Source organism: Danio rerio, chromosome 13 (genome assembly GCF_052040795.2).
Source record: "Danio rerio strain M-AB ecotype USA chromosome 13, GRCz13ab, whole genome shotgun sequence".
NCBI classification, from domain to species: Eukaryota; Metazoa; Chordata; class Actinopteri; order Cypriniformes; family Danionidae; genus Danio; species Danio rerio.
The window spans coordinates 7,281,658-7,295,000 of NC_141033.1; the positions used below are offsets into that span (position 1 = coordinate 7,281,658).

General features: G+C 36.2%; 1 protein-coding gene across 2 annotated transcripts in view; it reads right to left on the reverse strand.

Moving 5' to 3' along the window:
* Nucleotides 1-256: 256 nt before the first annotated feature.
* myom2b (myomesin 2b) overlaps nt 257-13,343 on the reverse strand; it is an 89,531-nt gene continuing 76,444 nt past the window's right edge. For both annotated transcript variants that reach the window (XM_087278807.1, XM_087278806.1), the window contains 5 exons: nt 11,018-11,181; nt 5,967-6,003; nt 5,801-5,823; nt 5,647-5,702; nt 257-860 (listed from right to left, as the gene is read on the reverse strand). In XM_087278807.1, the coding sequence (XP_087134933.1) occupies nt 423-860; nt 5,647-5,702; nt 5,801-5,823; nt 5,967-6,003; nt 11,018-11,181 (718 nt within the window). In that variant the 3' untranslated portion in view covers nt 257-422. The remainder of the gene's footprint in view (nt 861-5,646; nt 5,703-5,800; nt 5,824-5,966; nt 6,004-11,017; nt 11,182-13,343) is intronic.

Sequence of the window (13,343 nt, forward strand, 5' to 3'; positions counted from 1 at the left end):
ACATTCCATATGCTCACTTTTACATTATATTATTGCTGTTTTGTTTATTATGTCTGTATCTTCTCTGTAAAGCACTTTGGGCGGCCGTTTGTAAATGTGCTACATAAATAAATCAAACTTGAACTTGATTAGTCACCGAGTCAAAAAGTTACAAATTGCCATGAGATAGCATCGCACATTCACCTTTCCTCAATTACAGCCATATAATTAACCCACTCTATATTTTAGATTCACAGCAAAAGAAAAACAAGACATGTTTTGAGTTTCATGATGGGGGAAAGGCAGTATTTATTTATACATTAAACCAAAATCTAAGCCCAAACTTCTTTCGCTGTCTTGCAAACACTGATATTTCCTAATAGAACTGCAAATCAGCACATTAATGTGCTGTAGGGGGCAAACAAGTGGAAAGAGTTGTAAGGTTACTTCTTTCTGGGGGGAGTGGGGGACTTCATGCCACGAGGTGGGGCAGAGGATTTGTTACTTTGAGGAGGAGCTGGAGACTTGCCCCCGGCAGGGGCAGGGGTAGGGGTGGCAGCTTTGGTGGTAGGAATTACAATCGGGCCAGTGGGAGGCAAGATCCTCTTGGAGGAAGGGGTCGGTTTGATGTCTGGAATCTTGTCTCCATGTTTGTACACGCTGACGATGATGTCCACTGTTTCACCGCCGAACCTGTTTTGCACGGTCATGGTGTACTTGCCAGAGTCCTCCATGGACACCCCTTTGATAGTGAGGCTGGCAAACTTTCCAGAGTCCAAGGCAATGACGTACTGATCGCTGGGCTCTACTTCTTGATCGTTCTTAGACCAGCTGACCTGAGGTTTGGGATCACCGCAGACAGTGCAGGTCAGACTCAGAGTCTGAAGCAAAAAAAAGAAAAAAAAAGAAAGAAAAAGAAAAAGGAATAATTACTTTAATATTATATAAAAGGCGTTTTTAGATTTTCAGATTTAGATTTCTGCAGATTTTGAGACCATAATTGAATCTTTTTATTTACATTTAAATCATGCTTTTTGGTATCCCTCAAAGTTGTTTAGAGTTAAATGTTTAGAGATGGTCTGCCAAAGTCCCTTTAAGCCACAGGTGTCAAACTCAGTTCTAAAAGGGCCGCAGCTCTGCACAGTTTAGTTCCAACCCTAATTAAACACACCTGATCGAACTAATTGAGTCCTTCAGGCTTGTTTGAAACCTGCAGGTAAGTGTGTTGGAGCAGGGTTGGAACTAAACTGTGCAGGACTTCGGCCCTCCAGGAATTGAGTTTGACACCCCTGCAGGAGGCTGCACTCTAGTGCGATTTGGGAAACAGCCACTAGATGGCGTGGTGGCCATTTTGAAATGAAAATTACAATAGAACAACAGCATATTATAAGTCTGTAAAATAAACCATTAAAAGTGCTGATGATTGTGATAGTAAGTGTTGTATTGTCATCTAGCAGGTTGTATCTCAGCTTTTTAAATAAATAAATAAATAAATAACAAAGCAGCTGCTTGCCATCGCGACAAAAAATAAGATCCAATGGACAGCTGACCGCTTTCCAAAATGGCAGAATCCAAGGCTGTTGGTGGGCGCTGCTGTTGCAATGGACCTTTCTATTTAGTGTCGTCTCTTGGTCATTCTAAGCTCTTTGCTTTAAGGCAAGTAATTTCACTCGGCAGCCATCTTTGAAACACCTCTCGAGCAGTATGCTCAGGCATTCTGTCTGAACGGGGAAACATCAAATTCTCCAAAACTGCTTGCCAAGCTTACTATTGAATTTCATATTAGGAATCAGCAATAAAATTAAACAACAACGGTCTCTTTAGGATTATCTCTAAACATCTAAATCACACAAAATGCCAGTATTTTGGACTGTTTTTGCAGTCCACTTAGAATCCAACATGGAAATAATTTTTGTTTTTTGTTGGCATTGATTGTTTTGCAATTCAAATGCCTGTGTTTTTATTTCTAATAAATCTTTATGAATTTTTATTTCATATAAATATGGCTTCCAAGCCAGCAGTTTAAGGTTCTTGACGGTTTATTGCGGGTATGATTTTTACAGGAATAAATCTGTGTTACAAGTTAAACAAAAATTCTAATCCACATGAATTTAAATTGTTTCTTTGTCTTGAGTTTACATTAATTTGCATTGTACATTCGGATAGCCAAAATCACAAGTTTCAGTTAATTAATTGTGAATATTCGCAATTAATTGCAAACAATATGGGCAAAAATGATTTTAAATCACACTGAACTGAGCTAAACTGAACTGAACTGAACTTAGGGTGCTTTCACACCTACACTTTTGTTTCGGAACGTATCTCGTTTGCCCAGTTAGCGCGGTTCGATTGGCATATGTGAACAGGGCAATCGCGCTCTGTTCCGCGCCAAAGTAATCGCTCCGAGATCGCTTGAATAAGGTGGTCTCGGCTCGATTGAAACGAACCCTGGAGCGGTTCGATTGCAGTGAGAAAGCGATCCGATCCGAGCGCGGTTATATCACAGTGTTTTATGGATATGTAATAGGCATACGGCTATATGAAGAGAGAATTATGAGTAGGGCGGGAAGTTTCACGAGTCTCCGGATGCCCGCAAACAAGTGATGATCTCCCGGTAATCTCGCGTCTCTCTCCCAGTCCTCAAATAGGCATCGTCGCGCACCCTTCTCACCCCTCCCCACCGTGTCTCTCCTCAGACACGTCACGTCGCGCGCACCCTGTCAATCACCACCAAACCACCACCTCTCCTGACAGCTGAGCGGGACGCTGCAAAATAAACCCTGACACTCTGACCAATGTGAGGAGAGTTTACTCGCACGTGACTTGTTTTAGCTCTTTTGGTCCGATTAGAAACTTTGCAGTGTGAAAGCGAACCGCTCCAAGAGCAAAGAGCAACAATGTAACAATTGTAATCTCTGTTTCGGAACAACTGAATCGATTCACAGGTGTGAAAGCACCCTTAAACACTAAAAATTGAACTACACTGTTCCAGTTACTATGACCATTTATGTGAAGCTGCTTTGACACAATCTACATTGTAAAAGCGCTCTACAAATAAAGCTGAATTGAATTGAATTGAATTGAATTAATTATTTTTTAATCGATTGACAGCACTAATTTATTTCATTTCATTTCATTTTCTTGTCGGCTTAGTCCCTTTATTAATCTGGGGTCGCCACAACGGAATAAACCGCCAACTTATCCAGCAAGTTTTTACGCAGCGGATGCCCTTCCAGCCGCAACCCATCTCTGGGAAACATCCACACACACATTCACACACTCATAAACTACGGACAATTTAGCCTACCCAATTCACCTGTACCGCATGTCTTTGGACTGTGGGGGAAACCGGAGCACCCGGAGGAAACCCACGCGAATGCAGAGAGAACATGCAAACTCCACACAGAAACGCCAACTGAGCCGAGGCTCAACCCAGCAACCTTCTTGCTGTGAGGCGACAGCACTACCTACTGCGCCACTGCTTCGCTTCACTAATTTATACGTATCCTATTTTAGAAACCATAGTAATTACCTTTAATGTACTACTATGTATCGTTTCCGAATAAATAGGATACAAATATTGTCAGTGAGAAGCTGTAGCACACATACAGTACTGCAAAGCAACTTTCCCCGACCCACCACCCTCCCCTGAGTGCACATAAATAAAGAAATCCAGCAAAGAAAATTCAGATCTTTCAGATTTTCATTTTACATGACATATCCCGCACCAGTGGATATCAACAAAGCTGACTGGAAACCCACAGTGTACACCATGACCTCTGCTGGTCATGTGAAAGGTCTTCTCTAACACATGAGTTCACTTTAATGGATCTGAGAGTTGACTGACCTGCTATGTTTGTTTGATCTGAACAACAACAAGAACAACAAAAAAGGATGCAGGACATTACCAGCATCACCAATTCGGGAAAATCGTAATCCCATCAATATCCTCTCCTAAGCAGAATACACAATATTCCCCGAAATGGCGTCATGCTGCTTGCAAGCAATGGATTAAGAGGCTGAAGACAATGGACATGGATCCTGAAGAGCGCTGGAGTATGACGCCCTCCAGCACACACTCCCAGAGCTGAGAAAGAGCTGCAGAACGCCACTCAGCAGCACCACTGCCTGCAGCAATACTGATCACTAATGCGTCTGCTATACAGCCCTCCGCGGACCACCGAAAGGAATACTCCAGGTGAAACATAACCTTAGATGTACTGACAACTAGGTTAATATAGAGTGCTCAGCATAAATGAGAGCACGCCATTTGGAAAATGGATGTTTTATGAATTTCTCAGTGAATGTGGGTAATGTATTTTGGTGCATTTGAACAAAACAGATGTTAAAAAGATGTATTTATTACAGTTTTTCTCCATTGGTTTGACTCATTTCTTGAAACAGAAATTACATTTTAAAAACTCTAAGATCAACTGGCAAAACAGTGTTACAGTTTAGCACAACACTATAGCTCACTTGCAAAAGCTCATACCTTTCCCAAAACAGTTCACTCATAAAAAAAAAATTCATTGCCGTTAAACAGAAAACCGGGGAAAAATAAACACGGGGGTGAATAATTCTGACTTCAACTGTATATTCAAGCAAATTTACAGGTTTAAACAAAAATATTATTATTAATAATAATAATTTTATATTAATATTCATTCATTCATTTTCTTGTCGGCTTAGTCTCTTTATTAATCCAGGGTCGCCACAGCGGAATGAACCGCCAACTTATCCAGCAAGTTTTTATGCAGCGGATGCCCTTCCAGCCGCAACCCATCTCTGGGAAACATCCACACACACATTCACACACACACTCATGCACTACGGACAATTTAGCCTACCCAATTCACCTTTACCCATGTCTTTGGACTGTGGGGGAAACCGGACCACCCGGAGGAAACCCACGCGAATGCAGGGAGAACATGCAAACTCCACACAGAAACGCCAACTGAGCCGAGGTTCAAACCAGCAACCTTCTTGCTGAGGTGACAGCACTACCTACTGCTCCACTGCCTCGCCTAGTTATTATTAAAATTATTATATATTATTATTATTATTATTAATAACAAATATTTCAATATTACATCAATATTAATATTTGTAAAATTTCTACAAAATGTAATATTTTGCATAAATATTAAATATTAATAATAATAAATAAACTCAAAATAACTCAATACACCTTTGAAGATAGAAAATAACGATATTATATATATATATATATATATATATATATATATATATATATATATATATATATATATATATATATATATATATATATATATATATATATATATATATATATATATATATATGTTGTGGCTGAAACAAATCGTTTTCATGATCAGGAAGACTAATGTAATGTTACTAATTCAATTCCAGTAAATGTGTTTTTTTTTCTACATATTTTTTTCTAAATTTTATATAGATTTATATATTTTTATGATCTAAAAACTGTATATAAAGTTTAAAAAAAAATGTAAAAAAATAAAATACATTAAAATCCTGAATGAAATTAAATTAGTTTTGTATAAATACACTCTTATATTTCAAACGCACATATACAGATAGACAAATAAATATAGTGCTAACTTATATCACAAATCATTTTTGTGTGGCTTGTGATGTATTATTCAAAACGCCATGGCTGAAACAAACCTTCTTTTCCATGATAGTCACAACATCAGGAAGACCGCCAACCACTTTGCCACGATCTGACAATTAAAAAACATCACAAAGTTAATTTAAGAGAATTTAATTACATATCAAAGCAGGACCCCCAAGAGTGCTGGTACTGATTGAGTATACTCACTCTTTTCAGCATATGCTTCCGCTCTGAAGGGCAAAAGAAGAATAGCATAGTTGAGTTCATTAGCAGACCTTAATATTTTACCCAAACACTGACACACAGCTCACATGCTTTGCATCTCAAAACATTTAGGATGTGGATACCCATGTGGTGGAACCAGATATCTTACTTGAGTCTCTGGAATTCTGCATAGGCGTTGTCGTAGACTATGGGGGAAACAAAGTGAATGAACGAATAAATAAAAGTTAAGAACACAAATACATTTTTTTTTTAAAGAAAAAAATTTCACTGTCTTTCAGTTCGTTGCGTTTTGTCCCTGAGGCATAGCATAAAAGGAAAATCAGCCCTCATTATTTTAATAGCATTGTTTTCCTGCTTTGCTGGAAATAGCTCTACTTCCCCTATACTCATTACTGTCACCATTCGGCAAATCGCATGACCTGTCAGATGCCAGCCCTTGATTATGTTTGTCATCAAACAGTCTGTTGACTAACTGAAACCGCTGCCAGTATCTGCACCTTTGATACTATAACTGCTCTTTTTCATGCCTGGATCTCCCAGTGTGTGCTTTTTTGAGTACATCCACACAGGATCAATGCCAGAACACGTGTTATAGATGACAACTTATGTGTGTTGATAGAAAATTACAAATATGACAGTCCGTCATGTCATTCCATCACTGTGATATTGCGTTGATGTGATGTTTCTCATTCATGATTCTTGAGGTGATTTGAAAACAGTCTTGGGAAAGTTATTTCAATTATTAATTACTAGAGCCAGACAGAATCTGCTGACATTTTTTGTGGAGAATTTTATAAAAAAAAAAAAACAAATCTGTGGATTTAAGCAGAATTAGTTTGGGGCATCATAACTAAAACTTATCTTGATATCTTTAAATTTATTTTGATTTAAATTTGAATATCTTGAAACTTAAATTAATATCTTTGTAACTTTTATTTAATGTCTACAATGCAAATCCATCTAGATAAGGAGCCGGGAACCTTTTTTTTTTTTTTTTTTTAACTAAGAGCCATTTCTGACTTTTTTTTATCAAATGTATTTTTTAAAAGAGCCATTAGAGGTTTTTACATAACAAAATCTTTATTTATTAATAAATAAAAACTTTATTTATGTTTATGCACTACTCAGGAATAAACAAATATAACGCAACACAATGTAAGAACAAAGGGAATTCATTCATTTATTTTTCTTTTTGCAATCGCCACTAATGAATGTTGTTTGAATTTACATACAAGGGGTTACCATAGAAATGTAAGCCCTTTATTAGTGTCACGATTTACAGTAAACCACAGCATCACATATGCGCATTGGTTAAAAAGTCCTTTTATTGTAAACTGAGTTCTTATTTATTTTGCTGTAGAAAACACAATACAAATAGGAATTGGAATTGTACTTTCAAAAGGAAATGATAATTGATTTCTAGTCACAGTTATACATTTTTAAACTTTAATATATTATTGAAGAGAGACAGCTGGAGAGCCACATATTTTTGGTCAAAGAGCCACGTGTGGCTCCAGAGCCTTAGACCTCTGATCTAGATCTACTTATTTGGTAAACAAGGCAAGTCTCTCAAATAATATCTACTAAGAGAGAAAATATTAGTTTATAAACTGTGCTGTAAATAAATCAGATGACCACTTTTATATCAGTCAATAATATTACTAAAATTAATAAAAAAAACTGAAGAAATATAAACTGACACATTTACACAAGTAAACAAAATAGACTAAATGATGCGCTAAAATTCTGTGCAAATTTTAAGATTTATGCGCACATGGATTCTGTGTGGGCCTACTAATTACTAATTGATTAATATTTTAATTAAATTTACTACTATTACTAAGTTTAAAAGTAGCTCAGTTACTCAATAAGCTTTAAACACTAATAATTGAATGCAAAATGCATAAAATAAACATAAAAATCTCAACACTGTCGCAACTTAGACAATAGAAATTAAGCTTGACAACGACAAAAATCAGAGCCAAGCAGGACATTTTAAGATTTTAACATTTAAGAATAATAAACATGATCAAAACAAAAACATTTCGAAGCAATGACTTAATAGCCCCTTTCCCACATACAGACTTTTCCAGATTATTACCAGCAATTTTTCAGAAAGAGTTCATGTGTGATCAGGCTCTTTTTGAAAATACTGGTAAATTAGTTCTGCCAATTTTCCAGAAAGAGAAATTTCTACTCTAGCCAATCAGAACATTTAGACGGATCCGCATCTGCGCTGTTCATGAAAAGCCTTGAATATTTTTCCAGTCACATTTAGCTGCTAGCTGCACATAATGTTTCTATGTTCATTATTAATGCAATCTGTGGAAAAATGCTAAAATGCTTATGATAAACCACCAAAAGTTTACCTGCAAGCCCTGCGATCAGCTGCGTGGCACTCGTGCACTTGAAGAAGTGCTCTGGTGAGTGCTAGCACACAAACAAATGTACATCTCGACAGGTGAAAGTGTTCCTCCATATCTTAACATCGAAGTTGTTCACAATACTTATCCATCTACAGAATTTGTAATGTAGTCAAATGTGTAAACATTTAGTTGCGGTTAGTGCTTCTGCCTTTGGATATCTCTGAGACAAAAGCAGCTTTATGAATGCTAAAGCTTTAAATAAAACCATCAACAAAAGCCTGAGCCCTTTTACTGTATGTTTACTAATACAAGCGCAGCCGTTTAGAGGCCATTTTTGGTTAATGCCCTCAGAATGTACCGATATTCTGGAATGGATGTGTGAATGGTCTTTTTAGGAAAAATACTGGAAGGTTCTTGCCTGTGTGAACAGCGCTTTTTTTTTTACTTACTGCTATTTACTGGTATCACCGTGTGAAAAGGGCTACTATTTCATGCATATTATTCATTTTCTTTTCGGCTTGGTCCCTTTTTTTAGCTGTCACCACAGTGGAATGAACTGCTAACTTATTCAGCATATGCTATTACGCAGCTGATGCCATACATACCATATATTGACGTTATTATCATACTCAGTTCATTGTTTCTCATGTATGTTCATTCTACTTAATACATTAACTACTCTGCTTCTCTTAATTGATTTATCCAGGACTGTTAAATTTATGTACAGTATAAACAAGTACATCATAAGTAACTGTAATTAAATTCCCTGAAAAAGAAAAGTAATTCCTTACTATACCTTTTTTTCTGCCGAAAAGTAATCTAATTACATTAACTTGTTACTTTCTACCTAATTACACCCAACACTGTTTGAAAACCATTAGAGCTGTTGTTGAATTGTATAACTTGATTTTCAATTAAGCTCAAAAGTAATGGGTTGTTTTTACAATACTGCCTTTAAAAGGCATTGTACCTTTTAAAATTTCTCCACTCATAATGTTTATTTAAGGTTGTTTTGTGCCGAAATAGGCATTGTTTAGCCTTCTGTGACTTTTTACCACCTTAACTCTCACTATTAAGCAAGAAGGATCATTTATATTCAGAAGCAACAAAGAGGACAATTTTAAGGTCAAATGTTATTAAAGGTGCCATGGAATGAAAATCTGGATATGCCTAGGCATAGTTGAATATTAATAACTGAATAAATGCAAAATGTAGGATATGTGGATTATTAATTCATTCAATGCCTCCCTGAGGAGACATTAAGTCTGTTTAAAACAATTTTTTTTAGTTAGTTTATATATTGTGAAATTTGCTGCATGTGTACAGTATGTAATGACGCAACAGACACAAGTTCATGTTTGTAATGAGGCATCAAACACATGTAAACTGCTTAACATAAGTGCACGTTTATGCATCGTGTCAAATCACTCAGCTCAATAAACTCTAAAGAACTCCTCTGTTTATACAGAGGCTGACATAAAATCCTGTCTGTGCTTCATATATGTTAAACACACAAAACACAACTATCAATACATCACTCTCTGTCCCTTTTTTATATTATTTTCATTTATCATATATTTTACAACTTAAGAGCAAACTAGGTTTTTTTAGTAGCATGAATATAACTTACACCTTCTAGCTAAAATAAACCTCTCTACAACTTCAGTTGAAAAGATTGCCATTCAATGAGGAATCTACTCAATTTGGTCAAATCATTTTTGACGACTTAAGTATGATTACTTTACGCTTGTGTATTTTAGATAGTATCATGCAGTGTATGTAGTGTTCGCGTGAGTGTCAGGCACTGGGTTAAGCTGCCAGAGTGTAAAAGCAGAGCTCATTCATATTCATAACCTTGCCAATAATAGTCCAATCAGACCTTCCTAACTTACACTGTAAAAAGTACATGTTAATTAATAGTTTTGTATTTTGTGATTCCCAATTGCATTATAGGAACTTGATATCTGCATTGTCTACTTGTTATGTTGAAAATTCAACTCGATAGTTTAACAAAGTGAGTTTTATTAACATTCTAGTTGTTTGAAATATTATAATGTATAAAAAATATTGGTCACACTTTACAATAAGATTCATTAGGTAATGTTAAGTAATGCATTTACTAACATGAACAAACAATGAACAATACATTTACTACAGTATTTATTCATGTTATTAAACATTAGTTAATGAAAATACAGTAGTTCATTGTAGTTCATGTTAACTCATGGTGCATTAACTAATGTTAACAAGCATGGACTTGAATGTTAATAATACATTAGTAAATGTTCAATTATGATTAATAAATGCTGTACATGTGTTGTTTATGATTAGTTCATGTTAGTAAATGCATTAACTAATGAACCTTATTGTAAAGTGTTACAAAAATAATATATACTGTAGGGAAAAAAGTCTGTAAAATAACACAAAATGTACTGTCAGTCAATTACAAGGCTTTTGTACCATAATATACAACACCAACTCTAACGATATATCACTTTAAACTATTAAAATATCAATAAAAGTCACTTTTTTCAAACCTTTCAGGATTAAAAGAATAAGGTCACATAATACAATTCTAAAGCATAAATAAACGGGTGAAAAAAAACATGAATCACAAGATATATAAAATGCTTATTTGCAGATTTTTAGAGATAAAATCTATGATTCAAAATGTGCTTCTAAAACAGTTTCTGGAGTATTTTTCTCTCTTACTTAAGCCACATACATACTATGCAGATATCGGAGAACAAATAACAAATCATATCAGGCTACCTTTGGCAACTTTAAAAAGCTTAAGCTTCATATTAAGAAGTGACACATTCAAACAACTCACGTTGTCCAGAAAGATCCAGGGTACGAGTGTGGGTTTTCTCAGCATCCACAATCTCAAACGTGTACATGCCTTTATCTTTATCAGTAGGTTCGACTACTTCCAGGGTTGCCATTGCTGGGTTGCCACCAATTCGCATTCTTTCTGATGCACTGATTTTAGCTTCCCTTTAAACACAAAGAGCAATCAAATTTAAAACGCCCATTAATTCAAGTTGAAGTCAGAATTTCTGTTTAACAGAGAGAATATTTATCAACACATTTCTAAACATAATGGTTTTAATAACTCATTTCTAATAACTGATTTATTTTATCTTTGCCATGATGACAGTACATAATACCTTACTACCTTACTACTATAATATCTTCAAGACACTGTTCACAATAAATATTAATGATAAAAAAGATCAATATTGCCCTGTTCTCTCTTATTTCGTGCAGCGCACGTGCATTGAACTGCAAGTAACAGAGACAAAAGAAATGAATTAAAATAATATAGGCTAGAATTAAAACAATATAGTCCACATTGCCGCTTTCTTTAAAATTATAATAAGCCAATATAAAAAAAATAGCATCAGACTGTTTCTAAGTGTTTCGCTGGTAATGTCTTTTAATTAATAATTATTTAGATCTATTTAATTAATAATGTATTATTTATGTACAGCAATTGAGACAAAGCGAGATAGTCAAATATAATCAACAACAAAAATGTAAATAAAAACTGTAAATTAAAACGTAAATGAAAAAGCTTATTTATTGACTGTATTTTCACTTTAAAATAACCTATGTACATAAAATAACACACTGCTTTATTTATTTATTTACTTAGTATTTATTTATTTATTTATGCCTACTTATTTGTATGTATGTTTGTACTTTCATATTAGTTGTCTTTTATTATGTATTTTGTCTTTTTTTGTTTTACTTTCCAAAATGAATCCTCATTTCACTAAAGAAGTTTACAATGATAATAATGCTTGTAAAGTTTTTAATGATAATAGTCTTATCATCATTTAAAAGTAACAAAGTATAGGCTATTTCTGTCCGTTCGTATCCGGTTCATTTGTGCCCCCTGGCAGCATATTCACAAACTGCGGTCATGCCTAAAAACACGTTCTTACTTCTTTACGCCCCATTCACACAGGGCGTCAGCGTCAAAGCTTCCCATTCACTTTGAATGGGTGACGTCAGGCATTGCCGAACTGCATTGTGGATCTGTCGGCACCGCTTCAGAAGCGTTGCTCGCTGCAGAAGTTGGGACTAGCTCAACTTTTCAAGCGCCAACGGAAGTGTCAGCCAATCAGATCGCTGTATGCAAATACACCAGCTCAGACAGTGGCCTATTGCTCACTGAATTTCTTTGGCTGACGCTTTATGACGATCGCTTCGGCCCCAACTTCAGACACGCCTTCAGTCAAGCGTTGACGCTGAAGCCCCGCGTGAATGGGGCGTTAGAGTGGCGGCGGTACAAGATGTGGCGTTAATGCTCATATTAAAGTGTCACCTACTGCAGTAGTACAATTTAGTACAATTTGCTCATCCCCCAATGACAGTTAGGTTTAGGGGTGGGGTTGGGTGCCACGCCTCCTTTTTAAAATAGTACAATTTCGTACAAGTGAACTCGTACAAATTCGTACAAATTAGCCACTAAACTGGCAAAATGTAAAATACTTACGTTTTCTCGTGAGATCAGCCTGGTTATTTATGTTTCAATGTAATTAATTCTACGCACTTTAAACGCAGCAAGTAATATGTGAGTGATGTTTGCACATGCATTATAATTATAACTGTATGAGCTACTGCATGCCTTACATATATAGTTACATTTAGATAATTTACTTTATGTAATGTAAATGTAATGTGTATTTATATAGCGCATTTATTGTGTATGGCCATACACCCAAAGCGCTTCACAATCATGAGGGGGGGTCTCTCCACACCACCACCAGTGTGCAGCATCCACTTGGATGATTCGACAGCAGCCACAGGACAACGGCGCCAGTGCGCTCACCACACACCAGCTATTGGTGGAGTGAAGACACAGTGATAGAGCCAATTCAGTGGATGGGGATGATTGGGAGGCCATGATCCTAAGGGCCGATAAAGGGACTTTGGCCAGGACACCGGAGTTACACCCCTGCTCTTTCACAAGAAGTGCCATGGGATTTTTAATGACCACAGAGAGTCAGGACCTCGGTTTAACGTCTCACCCGAAAGACGGCGTCCACTGACAGTATAGTGTCCCCTTCACTTTTACCGGGACACTAGGACTCACAAAGACCACAGGTTGAGCGCCCCCTGCTGGCCTCACTAACACCACTTCCAAAAGC